We start from the raw sequence: 26667 nt of genomic DNA, 5'->3' as shown, positions 1-26667 counted from the left end.
GCATGGATGACGTAAGGCTTCCTGGACCTTCATTTCCTGGTGTACGAGTAGACAAAAGGCATTTGACTAGAGGGATCATAACAAACATTAGGTAGCATTGCAACAGTTGGGAAGTGCAGAAAAATTTTTTTGTGCTTATGCAAACCTGTCCATAGACCGAGAGCAGTTAATCAGACAGATATGAATGGTGGTGTTTATAAGGAATATTGAAAGCATTTTGGGCTGCTAATAGAATAAACAGATCTGTCTTGGAGGCAGTAAGGCCAGAATGCTCCTTAGGAACAAAAACGGTGAGACTTAGTCCCATGGATGTTAGAAATGCTGTCAAGAGAGAATAATCCCTGGAGGTGGACCTCTTCCTTCAGAAAGCAGATAGTCGGCCTAAGTGGAAGGCCCTAGACAAGATGAACTGAATAGTGCTACAGCACTGGACCCAACAGAAAGGAACCCAGGGAGATAGTGTGGTACCAAGCATGTTCTGTCTGTTGTACACAAGGGCACCATGCTCTGGAGCTGAGTGGATGGCAAGTACCAACAGAGTCTTCCACATGGGTGCCGCCATCATGTTGTCTGAGCATTGCTTTTGCATTTAGCCAACAGCAGTACAGCTGCATGGCTTACCAGGGGGAAAGGAATCTTTGCTATTTGTAGGCTTGCATTCTTATCCCAGGGGTGCCATTTACTTGGTTATTTGTGGCTCTTTTCATTTTTTTAAATTAAGGATGTGTTGTTTGCACCATTATATTGCTAAGGAAAAGTAAATGAAATAATACATGTAAAATAAGTGAAAATGCATGAAAATAATACTTCAGAATCATATAATAGGTGTTACAAGAAATGGAAACAGGTTTTTGTTCTCTTGGCCAACTTACTTTTTTTAAAAAACATTTTATTAGGGGCTCATACAATTCATCACAATACAAACATATACATACATCAATTGTATAAAGCACATCTGTACATTCGTTGCCCTAATCATTTTCAAAGCATTTGCTCTCCACTTAAGCTCTTTGCATCAGTTCCTCTTTTTTCCCCCTCCCTCCCTGCTTCCCCCATTGTCAGGAGCCCTTGATAATTTATAGATTATTATTTTGTCATATCTTGCCCTATCCGGCGTCTGCCTTTGCCCCCTTCTCTTTTGTCCATCTCCCAGGGAAGAGGTCACATGTAGATCCTTGTAATCGGTTCCCCCTTTCCAACCCACGCACCCTCTACTCTCCCAGTATCACCCCCACACCCCTGGTCCTGAAGGTATCATCCACCCCGGATTCCCTTTGCCTCCAGTTCCTATATGCACCAGTGTACAACCTCTGCTCTATCCAGACTTGTAAGGTAGAATTCGGATCATGGTAGTTGGGGGGCAGGAAGCATCTAAGATCTGGGGGAAAGCTGTATTCTTCATGCCAACTTACTTTTTGTGAGTTTTTTATTTTAAAAGATAATATTATTCCCCATTAACATATTTTTAAATAGATCTCGTAGGTTAACCTTATATATAGCTGCTATGGTTTACACATCTACAGTAAACATCACTTTTTAAAACTTAGGGTTCCTGAGGGAGAGGGAGTGGGGAAGGAGGGGTAGGGGAAAAAGGAAAATGAGCTGATTCCACGAACCCAAGCAGAAGGCAAATTTTGAGAATGATGAGGACAACGAATGTATAAGGGTGCTTTTACTCAATTGATGTATGTATGGATTGTGACAAGAGTTGTATGAGCCCCAATAAAATTATTTTTAAAAAACTTTTGGTCAAGTATAGTCCTTATGATTTTGCTCACTTCATTTATAAAGAAATACAAGTCAACTTTTTCCATTTTTATTAATTTGCACGATCAATATATATGATACCTCTGTACTTGGTTCCTCGGAAATAACTATAGGTACAATGCTTAAGTATAAAATGTGTTGAGTTTTGCTCAGCATTTAACCATATATTTGTTATATTTGCAGCAATTCTTCTTTCAAAATACAGTAGAATATGAAAATTCAATCTTTAGTTTACATTTAAGAGTGGACAAAAGCAGTGAATATATGAAGGCTATAAAATGTTATAAAGAGAAACAGAAGTGGCCAGGATTGGAAATTAAAGGAGAGAAGAAATGTCCTCTGATATCATGAACTCTAAAAATACATGCATGTAATCCATAGTTAAAATCTTAGACTTTGGTACACTGATCAAGCTCTGCTCAAAAAATAAGTGAGATTTGAATATTTTCCTATCAATGCACTTGTAATAGAATCCTCTTCCATAAAAATCCCAAATTAGCTAAGCCTCAAAGAGAAGTTCCACAAATTCTGAATGTCTTCTAATTTATATTTATTTTCATGATATACCAATCACATGTCTTTGTTTGACCTGAAAAAGGCATGTTTGAAGCTATGCTCATCTTCTGTGCTTCTCGACTTCCTTGATATCTTCATGTTCCTCGTGATCCTTCTTCCTGTGCCTTTGAAGGAACTGCTCAATTGTCACTAATTTATCTGAAGTGCTGCTGTCCCTTCTGTCATTTCTCTCCGTTGCTGCCGTACATCACCAACCCTTCTTATTTTGACTGTAGGCTTCTCTTTTTAAAATCCAGCAGGTGAAGTTTATCAAACCTTTTCTTTTTACCTCTCGAGCAAAGAGGTGGCACACTTACCTCTTTGTTTCTGTGTTCTGTCATACACAACACTCCTTCTGTACTCTACTTTTGCGCTAGGTTCTACAGTTCATTCCAATGGCCACACAGAACTCAGAGACAATATTCATGAAGTTAACATGTTGCACTGCTGGTGATCAATTCTCAGGATGAAGTTGTTCATTCAGGACATGTTAAAAAGTTGTTTTAGCACTGCTAATAAATGCCCCAGGGGCATGCTACTCTGCAGTAAACCCCAACCCAGATTCATTCAGCTCAAGCTCCATGAAACAGAAAATCAAGTTTCCCATGTTAAGCGTCCAGAGGCACCCCATTCTTTTAAACCACAACCTGAAAGCAATCAGCTTTACTTCCAGGGGTCAGAAAGTCCACGTCCACGGGCACCCCACCACATGAGTGAGCCTCCTGCCCACCAAACACTCAGCTTTTTACTCAGTCGGGGCTGAGAAGTACCATTCTGTTTCATGCTCTAGCTCTTGCTGCTGCTGCTGCTGCTGCTGCAGCTGCTCCTATGTGGTCACAGCTGTCTCTGGATCCAGGAGCCTCACTAGGCTGGGATCTCTGGGTTCAGAGGAGACCCTCCACTCCTCACTCTTGCTAGTAGTGAAGTCCACTCTGTTTCTCAGAGGGCTCATTTAATACCCAGGATTCCATCCAATGAATCTTGTTAAAATTTACTCACGTGTGAATCCTATCACAGTTGCCCACCCCCACCAAGTTCTTATCCAGACTCCTGGAGGGAAAGGTTGTCTTGGTGGGAGTTCCAGAGACTCTGGCTGGAAGAGCCCCAGTCAATCATCCACTACCCTTTTAGTCTACTTTCAGTTAATTTTCTGAATGGCACTGGGCAATGTAAAATAAATTATTGTGGTAATTAAAATCTTTATGTTTTGGTTGGTGGTTTATTATTTTTTTCATGAAGTATAAAACTCAAAAGTATAACTGTCAATAGTTCAATGATACAACTTAATTGATCATGTCTGATTTAGATGTCTGTCTATTAAAAACACGGCTGAAAGGTCATGGCAGAATATTTGCATTTGGTTTGGAAGGTCTCAGTGATTTCTGTTTTAAATATGTTTGCAACTTTGTGCTATTAAAGTTTTTTGCCTCAGTTCATATTCTGATTGTAGGATGAATTTTCCTGACTTAGAAAAAAACAGCAGTATTTGCATTTTGGAGGCCTGGAATACATTTTTGTTACATTTCTTCTTTGTTCCATTTTGTGTTTCATAAATATTATCAGTTCACTATATCATAAGGCTATCTCAGTAATTAACTTTTTTATACTGTTTTCAATGTGTTCATTCCAGAATTAAGGGCTTTAAAGCAATAATTTGAGACAATTATTGTACACTTAATGAAGTAACTAAAATAAGTATTATATATTTATTAATTTTTGTATCATTTTATAAAGTGAATGAATGTATGCATCCTATTAATATATATTTCAGCTCTGAGGATACATAAATACCTCTGTCATCAGGGCGGTTTAACTCACAGAGACCCTATAGGATAGTGCAGAACTCCTTCAGTTATCTGATCCTGTGAATTTTTACAGGAACAGACAACCTCATCCTTCCCTTTCGGAATGGCAGGCGTGCTTAAATTGCTGAGCTTGCACTTAGCAGACCAATTCATGATATACTGTGCCACCAGGCTTCATTTGACAGGAGAAAGAAAATAAATCTCAATTTACCCATTGGAAACAAAGCCTGAAGCTGTATTATTTAATTTTTTTTCAGTTCTAGTTGTCCAAAATTGCAATGAATTTAGTTAAAAGAGAAATGATTGCTCCTCTAGCTTGTAACATCTACAATGAGCCGTCTGTGAGTCTAGGTAGGGCTGGGGCGCCAGGAAAGTCCTCAGAAAGAGCTCTCTCCCCTTCCACATAGTCATTCTCCAACCGAGGGAGAGAAGTGGCTTCAACGTTCACAACCCAACAACAATGAGTTCCTAGGAAGAAAGGGCTTGTTTCTCATGACTAGGCTCCGAAGCTTTGGGTATATGCTTGATGAAAAAGTTTTGCATTACCTGATATTGCTTAGAACAATGGTCCACAACTGAGGAAGGATAGTCACAAGCAACAATGATGAGCAAGGCAAGGCGAGTCTCATGCCAGTAAGACTATAATTAGTTAAAGCTATATATTTCAAAGTAGGAAATCTTCTTCTTAAAGTGGTGAAGGAGTGTGAGGTCATCAAGTTAGAGATGAAAGGTATGTTATAAATATATGGTTACACAATTCAAAACTTATTTTTTCTCAAAGATCTCTGCTTGTGGACATTAATATTATCAGTTGCTTATATACTTAAGAATTTTAAATACCCTGCCTTATCAATATAAAAATATGCAATAGTTACTTTTATAACTAATCCAATGGAACATTACAACAACTCTGTCAGGTAGGTTGTTATTCTTTTACTAATTTCAAAAATGAGGGAAATGAAGGCAAGAAAAGTAACATAGCTTTCCCATAGTAACTAAATATTACAAAGATAATCTACTAACTTTCAAAAACTTTCTATAGAAAAGGCATTTTTTAATTTTTGTGAGAAAATATTATTAGGATTCATAAATAAGTAAGCATAATGGAAAATGTAATTTGACAATAGGAAAGTCAAAAGTTGTCTACATGTGACCTTCTCCCTGGGGGACTGACAACAGAAAAGTGGGTGAAGGGAGAGGTCAGACAGGGCAAGATATGACAAAATAATAATTTGTAAATTATCAAGGGTTCATGAGGGCGTGGGGAGCAGGGAGGGAGGGGGAAAATGAGGAGCTCATGACAGGAGCCTGGGTGGAGAGCAAATGTTTTGAGAATGGTGAGGGCAATGAATGTACAAGTGTGCTTTACACAACTGAGGTTTGTACGGATTGTGATAAGAATTGTATGAGCCCCTAATAAAATAATTAAAAAGAAAAGAAAACAAAGCCACAAACAGAGGAAGGCAGAGGAAGCTTCCCTCTGGAAAGGGACCCCCAAAGCTGATGCTTGTCCTTCTGTCAGGAGTTTGGCTTGCTTTTGCAAATACTGTGCTGTACTGAATGCTGCCTCCAGTCTCTGTTGGTTCCGGCCTGGCCTCTCCCAGCAAGACTGGGGGCCCTCTGAGCCTGAGGCTGGAACTTTACAAAGAGGTGCAAATGCAGCCCATAAATAAATTCCAACCTTCCAATAAATGAATAAGTAAGTAAACAAACAAATAAATAGAAGTTGTATAGGGCATGTCTGAATATGATTTGTTTGCAAATATATAACACTTTGTGGCCCAGAAGTACTTATTTGTTTTTATACATTATTCCTGTTTGAAATAAGACCATTCCTTTTCACTTTTGTCGGGGGAAATGAACTGTGTAGTCTTAGGTTCTCAATTTTTACAGGCATTTGGAATTGATATTTATAACGAACATTTGAACTCATGAACTTGATTTCTAGTGTGTTTGGTTTTTACCCTTTTGGATCTCAAATGAGAAAGAATCACAAGCTGTTAACAACATAAAAAACTGTTCTCATTTATCAAATTGAAAAACTAAATCTAAATAATATTGATTAATATGCAATCCAAAATGGAAGAAGATCATTTGAACTTCAAATATCAAGATAATTGGATGTATTGGAGACCAGCTGGAAGTGCAAAGAATATTTCCTCTTGATATTGACTCTTCTCTAGATCAATAGCAGTTCCAAATGTAGTAAAAAGCAGGCAAGATTTAACGGGACCTAAATTATTTAGCCTAGTGTATTGTTGCTAGAGCGTTCATTAACAATCCCATCAATACAGTGTGGCTTGTTGACATTAGTAAGAGTTTCATGGAACGTTTTAAAAGAGAATGAGATATCTCAATGGACTGATCTTGGTAGGAAAAATTTAATTAGGTAAGAATAATTACATTAGTTAAATGAAACTTTTAATTGAAAACCTGTTGGCATTTTCTAGCCTAATTCACAGGTGTACCTTGATCATTTATATTTTAAAAATGAGGAGTTTCTCTGCATGATGTTTGAAAAACAGCTGAACATCTTGGAATTTGTGTGTAAATGTTTAAAGAGGTTTAGAAAGTGTGGTAGTAAAAACAAATGGGATTTTCTGTTTGGGAAATGGTTCATTTTAAAGATATATGTAGGAAAGAAAGAAAATTATGTAGAGCATATTCATGCAGAGTACATACACTTCTTGGAAATAATGCAAAACAGTTATCTTCTAAAGGTTTCACAGTTGTAACTTTAAAAGTCCATAGAGTGGATTTCATGCATTTTCAAGTTCTAAAGGGCTATGTTGAAACAATGCTATTCTTGTAAAAGTATCATGTTGTCTATTGTGGAGGAAGATGGCATCCCACAAGAAACCTTATAGGAATGCAATTTTACAAAATTACAAACCCAATGTAAACCTAAAAAGCTACCGAAAAATCTCACCACCAAAATTAGCATCAGCCATGCTTTCAGCTTTGTTTCACAGGGTATTGTTAAAAGGAGGGCAACTATCTGTCACAATTTTTGGTAGCATTTAGCCTAAGCCAGAAAACATAGGTCTAGAGAGACAAGAACCTTTATTCAAATTCACAGAGCACCAAATGAATAAACCTGTAATTTGTCATCCACTTAAACTGAGTCTAAGTTACTTCTTATCTGAATTCCAGAAGCCACTATAGCCCACTGTGTATTTCTATGTTAAGACTTCAGAGTTTTGCTGAACTCCAATATTCCCCTTAAATCCCCAATTCAGCTCAGAGAATGACTCTTTCTTTCTTTCTCTCTTTCTCTTTCTCTCTCTCTCTCTCTCTCTCTCTCTCTCTCTCTCTCTCTCTCTCTCTCTCTCTCTCTCTCTCTCTCCCTCTCTCCCTCTCTCTCTCCTTTTCCTTTAAGCCTCTAACACTCTTAGTCTACATGGGTACCACCCACATGATGGGCACCACAGAGGTAGAGACAAAAATCTGTATTTTAAAAAGCTCTTTATCTTACAATTTATGTAATCTCTTTTGTTCACCTAATTTACAATGCAAGGATATCTCTCATTAGTTCACGATCTGGAGCATAAGCAGACCCATATTCTCACTATGTAAAAAAAGCCAAGGAAAATAGAATACTGGGCTATTGACCAAAGAATGACCTTGGATTTTAGATTTTGTTCATAGAGTCTCAGGAAGAGAGGGAAGGTTTGAAAGCAAGTGAGAAAGTTAGTAACACAGACAAAGTTTAAAAAGACACAAGGGAAATGTAAGGCAAGCATTAACAGGTTTATTGGGTTATGCAGGGCATGAGTATGAACACGAAGTGATCTTTAATAACTCCTCCATCTATGAATTTGCATGAAATGTTGTTAAAGAATTTTAAAAAATAAGGACATAAAGCATAACAATTTGTGAGGACATGACGGATAAATAAAGCAACATAGTTGTAATATCAAGGCCAATATAAAATCACTAGGAGATGTGGGTTTTCTAAGATTATGAAAATAAACCATGGGGCATTTAAAATCTGCCTATAATAAGCCCATTCTTTTATGGATAAACTGAAGATTTCAAAAAACGAGAGACTGGCATGCCCAAGCCCACCTTGATTGCCTAACATCATCTCCTCCATGGCGGCCCTTCCTTCAGTCACTAATCAATGTCACTGTAGCACTTAGGGGTCTCTTGCTGAGGGACATGGTTAACGTGTTTAACTGCTAATCCACAGATTAAGGGTTTGGGTCTCCCCACGAGGTCCTTGAAAGAAAGACCTGGTAGATCCACTTTTGAAAAATCAAGCATTTTCAGAAACTAATACTGTGTATATCCGAGTAGAAGTTGACCCAAATATCAGCAGAGACACCTAAGTTCACCATAAAAACTGCATTAAAATATGCTGAAAAACTCGGTTTATAGCTAAGTACATATGGGATAGAGTTCTGCTCTGGCAGGCACAGGGTAGCCTTGAGTTGGGAAAGACTTGCTAGCAGCAGACTTTTGTGTTTTTAAAGAGTGTGTTATCCTTATTCTCTATTTGTAAGTTCTGCACAATCGTGTGGCAAACCCACCTGATTCAGGGTATATTCATTTGCTTTGATTGTAAATTTTATTGAATTGTAGCACCAGGTACACACCGCGTTTCACAGGGAGAACGTCATTGTGGTGTGGTAAATTTATTCCTGTTCTTTCTCCTCCCAGATTCGGATTTGCTCTCTTGAACAGAACCAGGCCTGTTCCTCATTTAGACAAGCAGCAGGCTGACACATGATACTTTCCAAACAGGTCACTAAGTCTGGATCATATCTATCTCGAAGAGACTATTGCTCTTTGCGTGCTCATCAGCGTCAGCATCTAACACCTGGCTATGCACCCGTGCCAGGAATTGTGTAAACGGCTTTAATGTGTTATCTCCCGCAGTCTGTGCGGTGCTCGCAGCTGCTGGGAAAGGACTCTGTTTCAATGTAGTACAAAGAGGCGGCCACTGAGAAAGTACACTGGCAGCTGCGCCCTAACAGGAGAATTGTCTCTGACAATTGGCTCCCAGCAGAGTCGGAGGGCACATCTTTGTCAGCCCCTCCGCGCTTAGCAAACAAGGCTCACCTGCTCTGTGCCAGGCAGCGTGCTGAGGGCAGTGTCTCAGCTGAACGTGTGAATACACTTGCTTTACTCTCTGGAGGTGCCCGAGGCTTGTGCTGAAGGTGCAACTGAGCCCTCAATCCACTGCTTCCCCCAGTCACTGTCAATATGCACATTTGCTAAGTGAAGAATCAACATTTGTAATTGTCTGTCTCCTGGTACTATCACTTTTTAAAAGCCAGGGGATTTTGAACAAGGAAGAGAGAGTGAGCGGATCCTCAATGTTATTTCCAATTAAAAAGTGAGAGAAGATGTAAAAGGGCACTTAACATTTATTTGGGGTTATTTATTTTAGATAAAGAGTTGAGTCAATGAAAGAGCCAGCATTCATAATCTTATATTCCATTTCCGAAACCATGCTGCTCTTTGTGCTGTGCGCTGAACTTCAGTTGGGAATTCAGAAATGAGCAAAATCACGCAAGTAAGAGTTGCAGAATGGATCTGCCACCTGCCAGCCTGCATTCAGATCTCAAAGGGGACCTGCCTGGACTTATTTAATGGAAAGATAAATGTGTTCACAGAACTGTTACTATAAATTCATTTAGAGCTGGAGCAGAGACTGCACTCACATTCCTGCTAGCTCCGAGCTACTGGCAGATTCGGTTCAGTGGGCCTCTGGGAGGCAATACATTGTGGCTAGGTGGCAACGCGTGATTGTTATTCAGAGCCCCTTAATACCCTTTTCTTTTGCTGTCTAATTGAACTTTTGGGTTGAATTCATCTATTCATTGAAAGATGCTTTTATACACTTACTCTGGACATGACAATGCATAGAATACTGTGTAGAACATTTTGTGGGTTATTAAACTGATAGATGTAGGTATTATCTAAAAGATACTCTGCTCTAAGAAGGGGGAAGCACAAATGTATTGACTAAAATCGGAATGTGCAAGGGAGAAAGGACACACAATCCCTAGTATTTAATTTGGGTGGATTCTAGATAATTCTAAGGAATAATAAAATCAATGCCCCATTTTCCCTCAAAAATATATGCTCTTTCTACTTTGAATAGCTCCTTAAGGTAAAATTTGTCACATTTTGTTTGGGATATCAAATTATATAGTTGTATGAATCTATGGAACATTTTCGTCCAGTCAAGATATAAACATGGCAGCATATTATTCAATACAATGCCAGGTGTCCTGGGAACAAGGTAGGGCTTTCTAGTCCCGTAAAGTCTCGGAAATTCATAGGGGCCATTCTGCTCTGGTTCTCTGTGAGTTGGCATCACTCGATGGCACTGAGTTTTGTTTGGTTGGATGTGCTTGTACACTAGGTCAAGAATCCTAATATGCAAAAAGTGCTTAAGCTAAGAGTGGAAAATTATTACAAATGGCATGTTGCTTGTTACAATAGAGAAAATGCATTAGAAAAATCAGTGTTCCAGGTTCTCTCAGGCAAAAATTGACAGGAATATCAAGGAAACATACTACCAGGCATATAGGAGACTTCAGCAGTATGCTTCCTCCTTAGAAGGGATTGTGTGTGTGTGTGTGTGTGCGTGTGTGTGTGTGTGTGTGTGTGTGCTTGTGTGTGTGTGTGTAAAGGTTTTTGCCAAGAAAAGTTTTTAACATATCAGGAGAATTACAAATCAATGTGCCTTTCTAACTTCATAGACAGTTCCATTTTTTCCCCTTCTAGCTAGTGGCCTTGCTTCATGGGGCGGGGGGGGGGGGGTGGGCGGGAAGTTTTCTCTGCTCTTTTCTCTTCCTTCCTTTTTCCCTCCTTTCTGCCTTCCTCCCTTCCTCCCTTCCTTCCCTTGCTTCCTATTTATTTTTTTGGGATTCAAACTCTTAGAACAGCTAACCTAGAATTGTACAAAAGGGCATTCAATGCTGATTGCTATAGCAATCAGAAGCAGAAGTAATGCACTCACGAATGCTGACCTGAAGCAATTACTTCTTAATATGGGATCCGCTAACAAATGAAATTTAAATAAAATTAAATTATTTTATAGTGGAAATTTAGGTAAAATTAGAATACAAGTATTTTAAACTATTCATAGCATCTGTTTTTATTATTGCTTTATATTTGGGTAATTGTTTTAATTGTACATACAAAATAAAAACATTAAAGAGCATTAATTATCATCATTGGAAATGTGAGCCCACCTAAGTTCCCCGATTCTTCGATCACTTAACAATGCAGAATAAGCTTATCTAGAGCATAAAGGATGTGTAAGCCTCGATATAGCTCACTGTTCTTTCACTACTCTAAAATCTCATCAGTCACGAGGTACCTTGAAGTAGATGGAATAGCACTGGATGACTAAACCAATTTCTGGAGCAAAAGCTCAGCCATAGAAATTAGCATTTGTCACTCTTCCACCTGCATCGCCATGCCTGAAAGGAATTAGACTGTGTAGAGAAACTCAGCAGCGAGTTAGTGAGAAGGTTAGTGCATATTTAAAATGTATTCCGATATGCTTCTATTGTTCTGTTCAAGCCACAGGTGTTTACTTCCATTTGAAAGCTTGTTTTAGTTTAGCTGAAACGTCTAAGGCTACAGTGTACAATTTAAAAGGTTTATAACTCAAAACTCTGGTCTATAGACATTCTTTTTAGGTTAACCTCCTTATTTTGAAAGCTCCAGCCTCAATTCCTATCTGGTCCAAAGTGGCATTCATACCAATCAATAGATGCTTCACCTAGCTGTGCGGCCTGGAGCTTCACCCTGGACTCAGTTTGAACTAAGGCCATCTTTTTTTTCTTCTGAGATGTTTTTTAAGTAATCTACCTTTCCATAATTCTAGTGTACTTATTTCTCTTTGGTATTTCCCCCCATTATTAATCCCAATATTAACCGCATTCTGGTTGGTGGTTAACACAGTATTTGATTGTCTCCCTGAAACTTGGCTTTACTTTTCCTAGTTGTGTGATTTGACCTCGTTAACTTCTCACCACCATTTCTTTATTGGTAAAGTCAAGCAATAATAACAGTTTCCATAGTATTATTATGAGAATTAGGTCAGTTAAATGATATATATTAAGTGTTCACATGTAATGGTTTAGTTGAAAATGCAGTTTTGCAACCTAATTTCACACTTGACATTATGTTATGTGTATTTTCCTTTTAGTTTTCAAAATATTTTTAATAATTATACCAAAAAAGCCATCAGATTGACTTTATTTTAGCATCTCTTTATTTGGACATTCAGAAGATTTACATATATATAAATACATTCAAGTATTTAAGTATATATTTAAGTATTCATACTTAAAGTGCAGAAAATAGGACGTGCTAATTGCTGGTGTTTTCCTCTGTTCATAAAATGTTTCTGCAGGATATGAATGACTATAAATATCTCACACCCTAGAATGCATTGGAATAGGCAAAGATATACAGATATTTTAGTTTAGTTTAATTGACCAAATACACTAATATTTCACTCGGAAACATTCTTAAAAGCGTATAGATACACGTAGATAGGAGCCCTATGGCATAGTCAGGTAAGCAGATGGAACTGCTGACCAAAGATCAGTTGTGTCACCCCACCAGCTGAGAAGCAGGAGGCTGTCTACGTTTGTAAAGATTCACAGCCTTGGCAACCCTCTACAGGAGAGCTACGAGTTGGAATATACTCAATAGCTATGGGTTTGAATACATACATACATATACATATACATACACACACACACACACATATATATATATGAGTACTAGTGGTATAGGAGCTTTCAATTTGGGATGCGCACTACCGGTCAGAAGATCTAAACCACCAGTCTCACCGAGGGGAAAAGATGAAACTTTCTACTTATGTAAAGATTTATAGTCTCCAAAGCCCACATGAGCTGCAGTTTGTCCTAAGTGGGAATGCTGGCACTGAATTTGGTTGTGTTTCTACCTAAAAGAAATGACTTAATTAAAGCTTCTCTCCACTTTGTTAACAGTTTTTTTTTTAATCCATTTTTTCTGGAGATCAAAGAGTACCTGTTGTATTTGATAAATGTAGGTATGACCACTTGTGGGGCATGAACTGTGTCCTTTGAATGTAAACTCAGGCCAATGACAAATATCATCTTGTTATATGTCCATATCAACTCCACTATTCACATTTCCCTTTATAGCCAATAAAATATGTGAAAGTAATCAACTGGTATTTGTAAAGTTAAGGTTATGAATCTGAGCTATACTTCCTGAAGAGTTATAAAATGCTTTTGGTATTATTATTTTCTGTTACCATATTGATCTTTTTAACTGTCTTCTGTCTCATGTTGTTGAAGCTTCTTGGGTTCCATTTGCATGACAGCTACTATGTGCACTCATTTTGCATTTCATTGTGGCAAAGACTATAATCTACAGGGTTCCCATTCATTGTGGAATTAATTTCCCAGCTCACTAATTGTGTGAATGAGAAGAGGAAATGTATGCTTTGTTTCCCCCAAACTCCGCCAAGCAGATGGCCCAAAGTTCATTGCCACCAGCACTGTCAGGTGGCCATCTTTTGTAGGTTGAGTTCGGCATCAGCTTGTCCAGCACAAGATGAGGGTATATTTAACACAGCACTTGACAATCACTGAGCCTCTACCTTGTTGTGACTTACAAACCTTTTTATTTACTTTTTAAACCATCAGCCTCTAAAATGACTGGGCCTTTGAGCAGGTGCAAACCAGAGTGAAATTTATATTCATTTTACTTGAGAAGGCAGAATAAACTTCCATTCAGATGGAAATTATGGGAAAAGAAAGCAGTAAAGAGATTAAGCTTAGTTCCCTGAAAGGGGATTAATACTTATACTTAGATTCAAATTTGTAGCATTGCTTCTGTGATTGAGCCCTTTAAAAATTGAAGAAAAGATCAGGGTTCATGTCTTTAAGCTTCGTAGGTGAACTAACCGCCACTATAAAATCTCCTTTTCTCTTCTGTGCAAGGAAATTGCTTCCTTATTGACTTTATTTTAGAAATATAATTTATGTAACCATTCCTTATACTGACAATTGTATTCAATGTGTCTGAGAAGGTAAAGTGTGAGATAGTCACAGAGTGAGATCAACAAAGGAGATGAAAGAAAAAACCTGAATAGCTTCATGTTTTCGATATCAAGAGACACCAGGACAATATAAACTTTGGAATGGGATAGGAAGGTCACATGTCCTAAGGGTGCTCATGTAGTAAATTGACCACTGTGACTTATTTCAGAGGTTGAAGACAGATTTTTATATTGGGCAAAGGAAAACTGCGTGTACTGCAGGGTTCACACACTGTATTGACTGCTGTTTTTGGGGGGGTTTTGCTTATGTTTCAGACTGACGCAGCTCTGATGTACGATGCTGTGCATGTGGTGTCCGTTGCCGTCCAGCAGTTTCCCCAGATGACAGTCAGCTCCTTACAGTGTAATCGGCACAAACCCTGGCGCTTTGGGACCCGCTTTATGAGCCTCATTAAAGAGGTAGGAAGGAAGTATGCTTGGCCTCCTTGGCCCTCAATCAGAATGAATACAGGGATGTCAGGCTTCCTGGCCTCTTATCTTCCATTTTCATCACTTCAATTGCAGTTTTTGTTAGCTTGTTTCTGTCCACCTTCCATATAAGCACAATTAATATTGTAAAATAAAGAATAAGGGACCAATGAGGAAAATTGTGTCATAAATAGATGGTCTATTTGGAATATCTGCAATGGTCTGGATCTGTGACATATGAAAGCTGGCTCCATGAGAATCTTAGTGTTAACCTGTAGCCATATACTCAGATGTGGAAATAGTGATGGGTTATATTTTAGGCAAACAATATAATGCATTGTGTTTTAAAGGCTAATATAAGTGGTACTATATTTAAATACGTGCCCAATTTACAGGACTTATAATACATGCATTTAAATTTATGAATCCAAAATAGAATACTTATTTTATTATACCGGCAGTTAATTTTAAAATGAAATATATGGATTCACAAAAGTGCTCAGTTTACAGCATTGTAGAAAACAGCTATTCTTATGATGATGCGTCATTTCTGTATGACTGTTATTGTAATACATCAAATTATGTGCGGGGTGACAAAAAGGGAGGAAAATTCTTAAAGGCATATCTACATTGTTTGTAACTAGGTGGGCAAGTAGATCACTAGATTTCCTGTTTCATCAGGAAATTCTTGCAGCAGATTAGCGCACTCTTCATTTGATGACAGAAAGAATTCTCATTAAGTGAATATTTAACTAAGCTTTATTCTCTACTACAAAAATTCAGTTTTTGTTTTTGCTTAGAATTATTTTATTTTTTGTTTTCTTTTTAAACAGCTTTGCTGGCACACGCTCCATATGCTCATGCAACTCAGCAGTTCCATCTTATCAGAAGAGTTGTACATCAATATTGCAACCAGTATTAAAGCATTTTCTTCTTTCTTGTCCTCATTGCTGTTACCTCCCATTTCCCCAACCTCCAACTTCTCCTGGTATAGCCCTAAAAATGGTTCAGCCAGTTCCTGTAGATAGATTTATCTATCCTAGATTAACTATACAGACAAACATACCAAAAACCCACAACTAACAATAATAAATGAAACAAATGAAAACTTCCATCAAAAAGAAAGACATTTTAAAAAGAAGAAAATATTAAAAACTAGAACTTTAAAATGAGTCAAAATAGAGATTAAATGATAAGGTGCTAATTTTTTAATTAGCTATTATCATTGTGTTTATATCTTTTGTTATGATTTAACAAGTGATCAGTTAATCATATACTGAACAAGTAATAGTAAATCTAAAAGCACAATAAAAAATATGTTTGAGAATATCAAGATTTTGAAAAAATAAATGGAAGTATTTTCATTTAATTCTTATCAAAAGTTAATTTGTATGTTTCTCATCTACTATTTTTATATCTGATTTATAGATGAGCATCAAAGAGCTGGAAACATAATTCACATGTTTACTTATTTGATAATATTCATTTCTGGTCTAGCACTTTACTTTTGAGGGCATAGCATTTGTCAAGCAACTTTAGAAGAAATAACTTATGAAACTTGCTATTGTGTTTATTGTAGGGTGTTTTTGAGGAGTTTGTCCATTAAATCAGATGGTCCCCATTATGTGGCTCAAAAGCAGAAATTGTTGTCTGGTCTCAATATCAGGAAAACTTTTTCTTCTGAGCAGCTGCTTTATCTTATGTTCTGCAACTTATTTACAGTATTTACATTTTCTGTCTTTTCTTTGTTTGTTAGAAATTTCAGAGTTCAGTTTATAATTTATGTAATTTTAAATCACCTGTTATACATTTTTAGTGCTTTCTCTATCTCTGCTGTTTCTCCATCCCTGAATATTGTTTCAAATTCTACTCTTCTATTTCTATATTCGTTAATGTTTTTGTCTATGCTTATACTGTTCATTTTGCTTGCTTTTTGTAATAAATGGGTTAAATTTTCCATTTCTTCATAAGTGAAGGTCAATTGACATGTTTAACAGTATTCATGACACAATGCCTTATTCATATAAATCCATATTAGAATTTTCTATTTAATTTCCTCTCTGTTGTTCTTCAAATGTTTAGGAGTTCCCACATATAATAGAAAAATATGTGCACTCTATGTTATGGTATATCAAATATGGAAATAATTACATGTATTTTAATTCTTGTTGAAATGCCACTCTGAACTTACTGGATTTGGCTTCTGTGGAAGTATGCAAGATTAAGCATTACATATGTTACATCCTTAAAAATTTTAATATGCGACTATTTTACTAAGATAGTTATAGTGCAGTATCTCGTTTTGGATATCTAGCTAGCAGGACAGAGGCCATTATGTTTCGGTCAATTTGTCATACTATATTGGTTTGTGTTGCTGTGATGCTGGAAGCTATGTCAATGATATTGCAAATACCAGTAGGAACATTTAAAGTGGACAGGATTTAGCAGAGCTTCAAGACTAAATCCGGGATACTAAGAAGAAATAGTCTGTCGACCTCAGAGGAATTAGCCACTGAAAAAGTATGGCAGCATCAAAACATTGGCAATTACGAAAACCTAGTGAATCCAAGTAGAATGTGGGCAGACAGACTGTCAGAAGGTCAGCCCTTCAGGTCAGACGTCATTCAATAGATGTCTGAGGCAAAGCTGCCTTCGCCATGTAGAGTTGACCATAATGAAGTGGATGAAGTAAAAGTCTCTGGAACTTTCATTGTTGACTTAATATGTGAAGAAAAAACTACAAACGTCCTTCAGTAATTGGCACTTGGAATGTGCAAAGTATGAATTAACGGTAAATTGGAAATTATTAAAAATAAAATGGAAACATAAAGTTTGATATTCTGGCTATTAATGAGTTGAAATAGATTGGCATTGGCTATTTTGAACCAGATAATCATATGGCTTTCTATACCGAGGTTGACACAAGCAAGAGCAATGGCATTACATTTCTTGTCAAAGGGACATTTCAAGATCTGTCTTGAAAACAATGCTGTCTGTGGCAGGTTATTATTTATCTGAATACAAGATATTCCCGTCAATACGATTATTACTCAAATTTATGCACCATTCACTAACGCTAACGATGCAGAAATTGAAGAATGTTATTAATACCTTCATTCTGAAAATGATCAAACATGCAGTCGACATGTAATGATAATTATTGGGAATGAGCACGCAAAAGTTGGAAATAAAGAGGAAAGAGTAGTAATTGGCAAGTATGGACTTGCTGATAGAAACAAAGCCGGAGATCACATAAAGATTTTGCATGACTAACAACTTCTGCATCTCAAATGGCATTCTTTTATAACTCAATGGCAATTTATATATGTGGACATCTCAGATGGAATACATCGATTCCATCTGTGAGAAGAGATGATGGAGATGCTGATATCATCAGCATCTACCAGGCCTTGGACCAACTGTTTAAGGTTAGGTTGAAGTTGAAAATAATGAAAAATCTACGACAGCCAAAACACAACCTTGTATATCCCACCCAAGTTTCAAGAGCATCTCAAAAACAGATTGTGCAATAAAAACTAGTGTTAGGAGACCTGACGAGCTGTGGGAGGACATCAAGAACATCACTCTCAAAGAAAGAAAGGGTCATTAGAAAAACAAGAAAAAAGGAAAAGTTAAAATTAGATATCAGAAGACTATACAATATCCTATTAGCCATAGAATCGCTAAAGCAAGTAAAGAAATGATGACATCAAACTTTGAACAGAAAATGTCAAAGAGCCACTCATAAAGAAAAAATAAAGTATTACGATGAAATGTGTCAGGACGGAAAGGAAGAAAACAACAAAGGAAGAAGGCCCTCAGCAAATCCGAAACGGAAAGAACGCCAGCAAAGAGGCAAGCTTTGAGATGCAACACTGAAAGGTTCTGTGGGCTAACTGTTGGGTGACGCAGGGTGCATCCAAAGAAGAGGGAAAGAAGACACACAGGTGCTGCGCCAAAAGGAGCCATCAACATTTAGCCCCTTCACGAGGCAGCACATGACCGGGACCAATGGCACTGTTGGACGACTTCCAAACTGCAACAGAAGCATTAGCCAAAAACAAGGCTCCGGGAAATGATAGAACACCAATTGAAATGGTTCAGCAAGCTGGCTGGCGCACTGGAAGCACTCACACATCTATGCCAAGAAATTTGGAAGACAGTTGCTTAGTAGACTGACAGGAAGGGATTCATACCTGTATCCATTCCAAAGACAGTTTACTAACAGAATAATAAAATTAAAAACAATATTATTGATGTCACATGCAAGAGAAGTTATGCTGAGCCATCCAACAATGGTTGCAGCTGTACATTGACAAGAGCTGCCAAATGTTCACAAGAGGATATGTAACAAGGGAAATCATTGCTGCTGTCAGATGTGTCTCAACTGCAAGTAGAGAGCACCACAAAGATGCTACTTGTGTTTCACTGAATATGCCGAGGCATTTTACTGTGTGGATCATAACAAACTATGGATAACCTTGCAAAACATGGGAATTCCAGGACATGTGGGACTTGTACATGCATCATGTGGAACTTGTGCTCATGTGGGACTTGTACATGCATCAAGAGTCAGTTATGAAGGCAAGGGAAAGGAATGCTGCATTGGTAAAAATCAGGAAAGGTGTGTGACTGTGTTGTATCCTCCAAACATAAGGATTCAGTCTATATACTGAGCAAATAATCAGAGAAGCTGGCTTAGAGGAAGAAGCATGGCTGTCAGGACCTGAAGAAGGCTAATTAACAACCTTCAGTGTGCAAGCCTTACAGCCTCGCTTGCTGAAAGTGAGGAAGACTTGGAGCACTTGCTGATACAGATCAAGGACTGCAGCCTTCAGTATGGGTTACAACTCAATGTAAAGGAAAGCAAAATCTTCACAACTGGACCAATAGGTCACATGATGATAAATGGAGAAAAGGTCAAAGTTGTCAAGGATTTCATCTTCCTTGGACCCACTATCAGTATCCAGGGAGGCAGCAGTCAATGCTCAAGCAATGCATCACCTTAGTTAACGTTGCTGCACAAAACCTACTTACGGTCTTGAAAAGCAAGAACGAAGGTATGCCTGAGCCAAGCCATGGTATTTTTATTACCTCATATGCATGTGAAAGTTGGACACTAAATAAAGAAGATGGAAGAAAAAAATATGTATTTGTACTGTGATGTTGGAGAAGAATATTGAAAATGCCATGATCTTCCAAGAGAGCAATCAGATCTGTCTGGGGAGAATTACATCCAGAATGTCCCTGAGAAGCAAGGATGGCATGACTTCATGTCATGTATTTTGGACATGTTATCAGGAGAGAGCAGTCCCTGGAGAAGGACATCATGCTTGCTAAGGTGCAGGGACAGAAAAAGAGGAAGGTCCTAGAAGAGGTGAATTGACACACTCATGCACCAGTGCCCACACGGGTAAGAAGACTTGTGAGATGGCGCAGGTCCGAGAGTTGTTTCAGTCTCTGGTACCCAGGGTTGCTATGAGCCAGAACTCATTCAACAGCACCTAGTAACAGCAATAGGATGGGGATCGTTTTCATATATACAAAGTATAAGTATTTGCTGAAAGATGAACCCATTGTTTTGACAGATTACTATAGTTCCAACTACCTGTTTCTCTTCTGGAGAATGGCTTCTACTAGAAGTATGATGATTTGAAATATTATCACATATATTTTCCCAGTCTCACTTGAGTAAAAATAATTAGTTAATTATTCTAATTCAGAAGAGTGTTTAATTTAAGTATTATTGTATAGAGTTCACTGCACTTAGTTTCTTTCAATGTAATATAATGAATATAATTTTTATTATTATGAATTTAGGAATGGTATTTTATAGTGGAAGTTATATTGTAATTTCTAGTGAGATGGTTACTATTTAATATAAGTAGTAACATTCTGCTCATGTAGATATCTATGTTTATTATTTAAATAGCTTCAAATTATCATAAAACAAGGGTATACAGAGAAAATAATACACATAGAAAAAGTACATTATCTAAAATTAAAAGTGTACAATAAATATTATGCAACAATTAAAATAATTTATTTTTATCTAAGCAAATTTCAAATTCGATACAAACATATTTTAAATATAAATGTATGAAAAGATAAAGCATCTTTTCTATCAAAAAGTACTTAATTTCTCTGTATTTTTACTTATTCATTAATCAACATCTTTTCCTTTTAGGCACACTGGGAAGGCCTTACAGGCAGAATAACTTTCAATAAAACCAATGGCTTACGGACTGATTTTGATTTGGACGTGATTAGCCTCAAGGAAGAAGGTCTTGAAAAGGTACTGAAGCATTCAGCTCTTTCCTTTATTCATTAAATAAAGCATACCCTAATAAAGGAAGTGTTATGCTCTACAATAGCCAAAATTTATTGACATATAATAACAATTAATTATGATTCAATAATAGGGATTCCTTAATATAACATAAACACTTTACCATCTCACCTCAGTTTTTCTGATACTCTGAAATGCATATAATGTTAGCCATAAGATCGAATAGAGCAATCACAGAATACTTAGTGTCCTATGTGTATTTGTATCTGGAGCTTAGAACCACATGTGGTTTCAGAGAATTTATCACCTGGAGCTGGACATTAAACAAAGAAAGGAAAGAAAGATTAAGTACAGAATTATATTCCCACTGCTGAATTATATTTAAATAAAATCCCCAAATTAATGTTATTAAAATAAATTAGATGTGAACATTGTTGCTGGAGGTACTATACTGCATGTATTTTTTTTTACTTGAATCTATGTTTTGGTTCAAGGTAAAGTGTTTTAAGACTTGTGGCAAGTGAGTTACCCGTGGGGCAAGTGAGTTACCTGTAGGGCTGTGAATGGCACGGCCAGCAGTTCAAAATCACTGACTGCTGCTGGGAAGAAATACTTGACTTCCTACTCCTGTAAAACTTTAAAGTCTTGGAAATTCAGAGCAACAGTTCTACTCTGTCCTATAAGGTCATTATGAGTCATAATTTACTGTGGCATTGAGTTTGGTTTGGAGTTTGGAGACTCAAGGTTGTGTGCTTACATCGAGAATATTGGAGCTTAAATTTGCTTAATATTTGTAATAAATGTAACTTCCTTGTTCCCATGGTGAGAGCATTAATGATGGAGTGTAGCCATGTTTCAACTCAGATTTTTCACAGGGAGAAATGAATTAGGACCATATTTTTCTGAGGATAAAAGCCACCAGAATGGGATCTGGCAATTGTTATCTTTTAATACATCAAGATAAAAATGGAAATCTCTTACATACTACTACAGACTCAGCATACTTGTGGGTTCAAAATAATGAAAACACCGGATATACTTTTTCTGTGATCTAATCTGGGTCACACTCAGACCTGCAAACATGTGTACTGGGTTTGTTTGATGATCCGTGATACTAATGTGCAGTAAACATGCTGCTCCTAAATTTCATAAATCTTTTGCATTCTCTTCTCAATTCTAATGATTTATATTGATATATTAGTTATTCCGGGACCATCTATTCAAGAGGCTTTTTATATAGAATGACCAAATAACACATGTGTGTGAATAATGTGGAAAGCTTTTGTTTCAGGTGTTTAAAAGAGCAGAGAAAGAATGTTTGTGATGAAAGATGTAACTGAACCCAGTGAATACAATACTTAGAGTTAGGCTACACAATCCAAAATTATTAGCAGGTAGCGTTTGAGTCATTTCAGAAATAGATATAGATAGGTGGCTTCAGAAAGTTACCCCCCAAACGCAGTTCCCTTCAATTCAAATCGTCCATGAACCTTTAGAAGTCCCCTCCCTCAATAAAGGAATAAGAGATAAAATTTGAATGCTGAACTTCGAGTGAACATCATGTGCAAATATTTGCCATGTATTTGTATACAAAAATTAATTCAAAGTGAATAATCTAAAGGCTTCTGTGTTACTTTGAAGGATGTTAGTGCTTGTAATATTTTTCGTGCGTGGCCTAAACTATTCTCGGTTTTAATGAGAGACAAGTAAACAAAAACAGATGACATGAACTGAAACTTAGCATACTGTTAGTTTAAAGGAATATAAATATAAATACAAAGGAAATGTGCTTTTAAGGAGAAAGGAAAGCAGGTGGCTGAAGGAAAGGCTAGTAGTGATAAGATCGAGACCAAAGATGGGGAAAGAAACTCAGAAGTGAAGGAATTTTAAGAAACTCATCTTCCCCTGAGAAGATTTCTAAGCAAGTGAGGAACGATGTAGGTAAGATGGGGAAAAGGAGAATTCAATGATTTCACATCCAATGCTTTTGATAGTATCAGAACTCATTACAGCTAAAATAAAGGATTAGAGTTTAATCAACTCTTAACATTAATTACCATGGTGGCATGTTTAACATTAACTCAGTTAGAATAAAATATTGCTAGTAGCACATTGTTCTCATTTTTTAATTCAATAAATTAGTTAAGGACTCAAAAGTCTATTTTCAGAGAGACTTGGTCTTAAGTCTGTGTACCATTTATAGAAAAATTTCTCTCTCTCGAAACAAAATGTGTTTTCAAGGAAAATTTAGCACTTGAAGCACCCCATGAGGACTAAGGAGTCTTGCTAATTTAAATTTTGTCCCTTCCTTAAATGAATAATTACCAACTCATAGATTATAAAAGACGGAGTTCCTACCTAATAGAGTCCACAGATTAGAAGTTTAAATAGAGAGAAATCCAGGAAGTGTGGATTATATTCCGGATCTGTTACAACTAGATGTGTGATTTCATTCTTCTCTCCAATATCCTTGTATCAGATTACTACCTTAAACAAACAATAAGGTAAAACACTGAGTGTTTCTCTCTCGGACAAGTTGAAGTGAAAATATCATGGTGTCTAAAAGAACTTGCAATGTCAGCTCCACAGGCTAGGAATATTAACTGCATGCTCAATACTGCCTGGTTTTGATTCAGCAATGCAAATGGGGGGGAAATAGGTGTAAAGTACTAGCTTTATTTATTTCTTCTCCTCCATGCCTGCTGCTTTCTCTCGTTCTGATCAGGTCTTCTTTGACCGGCATATTTTAGCTATTCAATGAAACCTCGAACTAGTATGCATATGCAATCAGAATCAAGTTTTTCCCTTCATAAAGACTATACTTATAAGGAAATCTTAAAGTATCTCCAAAGTTTAGAAAGTTCTGAGATTTTTAAATAAAGTATTTATTATATGCAACTAGGGCATGTTTTGCCTTTGGAAATGGCCCTCTGAAGCTGAACAATGCGCTGAGGAAAGATCAACTTCAGATGTAGCGAAACACTGACTAATGGCATTAGGTGATGCAGCGATATCGTAGGCTTTTAGAACATAATCTCAAATGAACTCAAGGCGGAGAGCAAAAGTAGTTGGAAGGCTTTTGCACAAAATAAATTTAGACCACTGCATGATAGTGAGGCGTTTCCTTTTCAAGATGAGCAGTGGAGCGCTCTGCAAGGGAAGACGGTTGAAGGAGAGCTTCCTCTACAAATTAGAAGGAAAATCAATAAATAAAATCACAACTCTACTATGACATTGTCGGGGTCTTTAATACACAGTGTGTGCTCTTCAAATCTAGTCCTTAACTATCACACCTCGTTTGCTTGTTCAAATGAGCCTTTATTGTACTAGAGAATACTTGTAAGTGCAAGTGTTACAATAAATTTATTGTCCGCACTTCTCCATTCCTTTCTCCGACATCAAATATATTCCCATAATCTGTTTTGGTCGAAAAACAAAACAAACAAGCAGAAAACCAGAAAGACAAACTTCCTGCTAGGGAGTGAGTGCTGGTGCGCAGCAACCCAGAACAGGGTGGGACTGCTTGCTCCTGCGGGTGGCTGCGGCTGCAACTCTGTACAAGAGTAGAAAGCCTCAGGACCCATAAGTTTGGGACCAAAATAAATCACATTTCATGTCACCACATTATGCTCTTATAAGAAAATCTGGTTCTTGGACATCCTTAGGGAAAATTGTGAACGAGAGAGCAGTTACAAGATGGCATTTTAAAGAGTATATAAGTTTGTTACTTTTAGAATATTAAGAATTTCTTTAAGAGGCGTGTATCAAGATTGTCCATATTAGAAAACGTTGCTTTGAAACGGCAGCAATGATACAACACTGCTGGACGCGATTGACCTATGGAATGTTACATCTGTTAGAGTTTCCCCAAAATGTTTTTTGTAAAGTTACTACTTGTCATATTTCAGCTTCAAAGAAAACCTTATTCCAACTTTTAATACCTTTGCTTTCTAAATATTTACTGTTTGATTTTTTTATTTATCAGGAATTTTTAATTAACTAGGACAGAAACTGGTATTAATAAATTTTAGTTTTCTCACTGAAGTATCAAATACTTCGATAACCTATGTAGAGGTGAAATTTAATGGTGAAATCTTGCCTAATTGGGCTTACAGACATATATCCTTCAGGATCATATCTGGTTTCAAAATACCTTCAGGAGAATATTTTTAGAATATGTATTTCTAAGAAGCATTAGTAATTTCTAAAGAGATTTTTATGATTGACCTTTCTCTTGCCCGTAGAATCTGTACTCATTAGCTCCCTGTGAAAAAAGTCTCTGCATGGAACATTCAGTTTTCAAAACGTACATAAATCTGAAAATCCACCCTAGATAAGTGAGAGCTCTTTGAAAGATTTCTAGATACCTGATCTGATGCACAACTGTTTTTATCTTCCTCTCTTTGATGGCATTTGATACATATCCCTTGGTCCCCATGGCAACACTGACCTCCAGCTTGCCTAGATACTGATGTCTTTTGCCTCCTAAGGAAAGCAATGCTAACTGTGATGTTGACTTGTGATTTTTAAAGCAGCCAGGTGTATCTTGTTTGCTTCTTAGACGCAGGATCCAAGCCTAGTTTCTTTTGAGATATTAATCATGTAAGTTCTCTCTGACATAGAATTCATAATGCTTCTGTTCTCAAAAGTCTACCTGCATTTTATGTGTGAAGAGTTTTGTGGTTAATTATTTTATAATAACTTTAAACCTTAGGAATGATTTGAATACATTTACACACAGCATGTGAGACTGGCTGCTCTAGAAAAGCAAGACAGTGACTCACACAGTTGTATAAGTGGTTAAATCCGGTCTGATTCCAGTACAAGGGTCAGATGTTAACTTAAAGGCTTTTCCTGACTTAAGTAACTCCTGGGGATGATGAACTCAGAAGCAGGAAGGTCATGTGCTGCAGGATGAAGAGATGGACTAGTTTAAAGTCAACAAATCAGGCTGTTGCTTCAGAGTTTAATGAATCAAAAGTTAGCAAACCATATGGCAAGCTACTGATAGCTCTCGGAGTCAACAGGCATATGGCAAGTAGTTGAGCCAGTTGTGATATCTTGGCTGGCAAGAAGGAGATGGAGTAAACTTTCCCATACAGTCTTAATAGAGATGAGTAAGCCACATTCCTGACAAACCTTACTTTACATTGTATGGAGGCTGGAACCTGATTAAGGGGACAGCGCTCCATTCTAATCTTCCCACACTGCATTGCTGCTCATGGAAGGGGAATTATGTTAGACTACATCAAGGGAGAATCCTGATTCAAGCAAGTTGACACAGTCTTAGCTATCACATGTAGATTAGAAATGGAAAAGAGTACTTGATGCTTCTCAGTTTATTATTTTGACTCATCAGACAATATCAAATGTTCAGGGTCACATTCATTTTTTTCTTTTAACTAAGGAAGCTATATTAGGACATATACATGCAACATACCGCTATACATTTATTTGATGTCAGATTAACCTTCTGAGGGAAGTAATCCCTCAGAAATATGATCATTGCTTATTGGGTGAACTCATGTCACTTAACTCTTTGATTATATTTAAGATTGATCTGTTCATCCACAAAAATAAAACCCCTCAGCATGGAAAATCTGTTTTTAGATTAGCCATACTGTCCATTACATGATTGCATACTTAGTTAACTTGTATACTTAATTAACTAGTCTCCATCTTAACACTTGTTGTTGAAAGATTGTCTTAGGGAGCTAGTCAGTGAGATGTTCTTTATGGTGATCTGAGAAGTC

The 26667-nt window shown here is 37.1% G+C and overlaps 1 protein-coding gene across 2 annotated transcripts in view; it reads left to right on the top strand.

Moving 5' to 3' along the window:
- The window catches only part of GRIK2 (glutamate ionotropic receptor kainate type subunit 2), a 754817-nt gene that overhangs the window by 408444 nt on the left and 319706 nt on the right, over nt 1-26667 (top strand). For both annotated transcript variants that reach the window (XM_075554727.1, XM_075554725.1), the window contains exons 8-9: nt 14473-14616; nt 20813-20920. In XM_075554727.1, coding sequence (XP_075410842.1) covers nt 14473-14616; nt 20813-20920 — 252 coding nt within the window. The remainder of the gene's footprint in view (nt 1-14472; nt 14617-20812; nt 20921-26667) is intronic.

This window comes from Tenrec ecaudatus, chromosome 7, assembly GCF_050624435.1.
Source record: "Tenrec ecaudatus isolate mTenEca1 chromosome 7, mTenEca1.hap1, whole genome shotgun sequence".
NCBI lineage: Eukaryota > Metazoa > Chordata > Mammalia > Afrosoricida > Tenrecidae > Tenrec > Tenrec ecaudatus.
The sequence above is the reverse complement of the archived record's forward strand: the minus strand, read 5'-3'. Positions and strand labels throughout refer to the sequence as shown.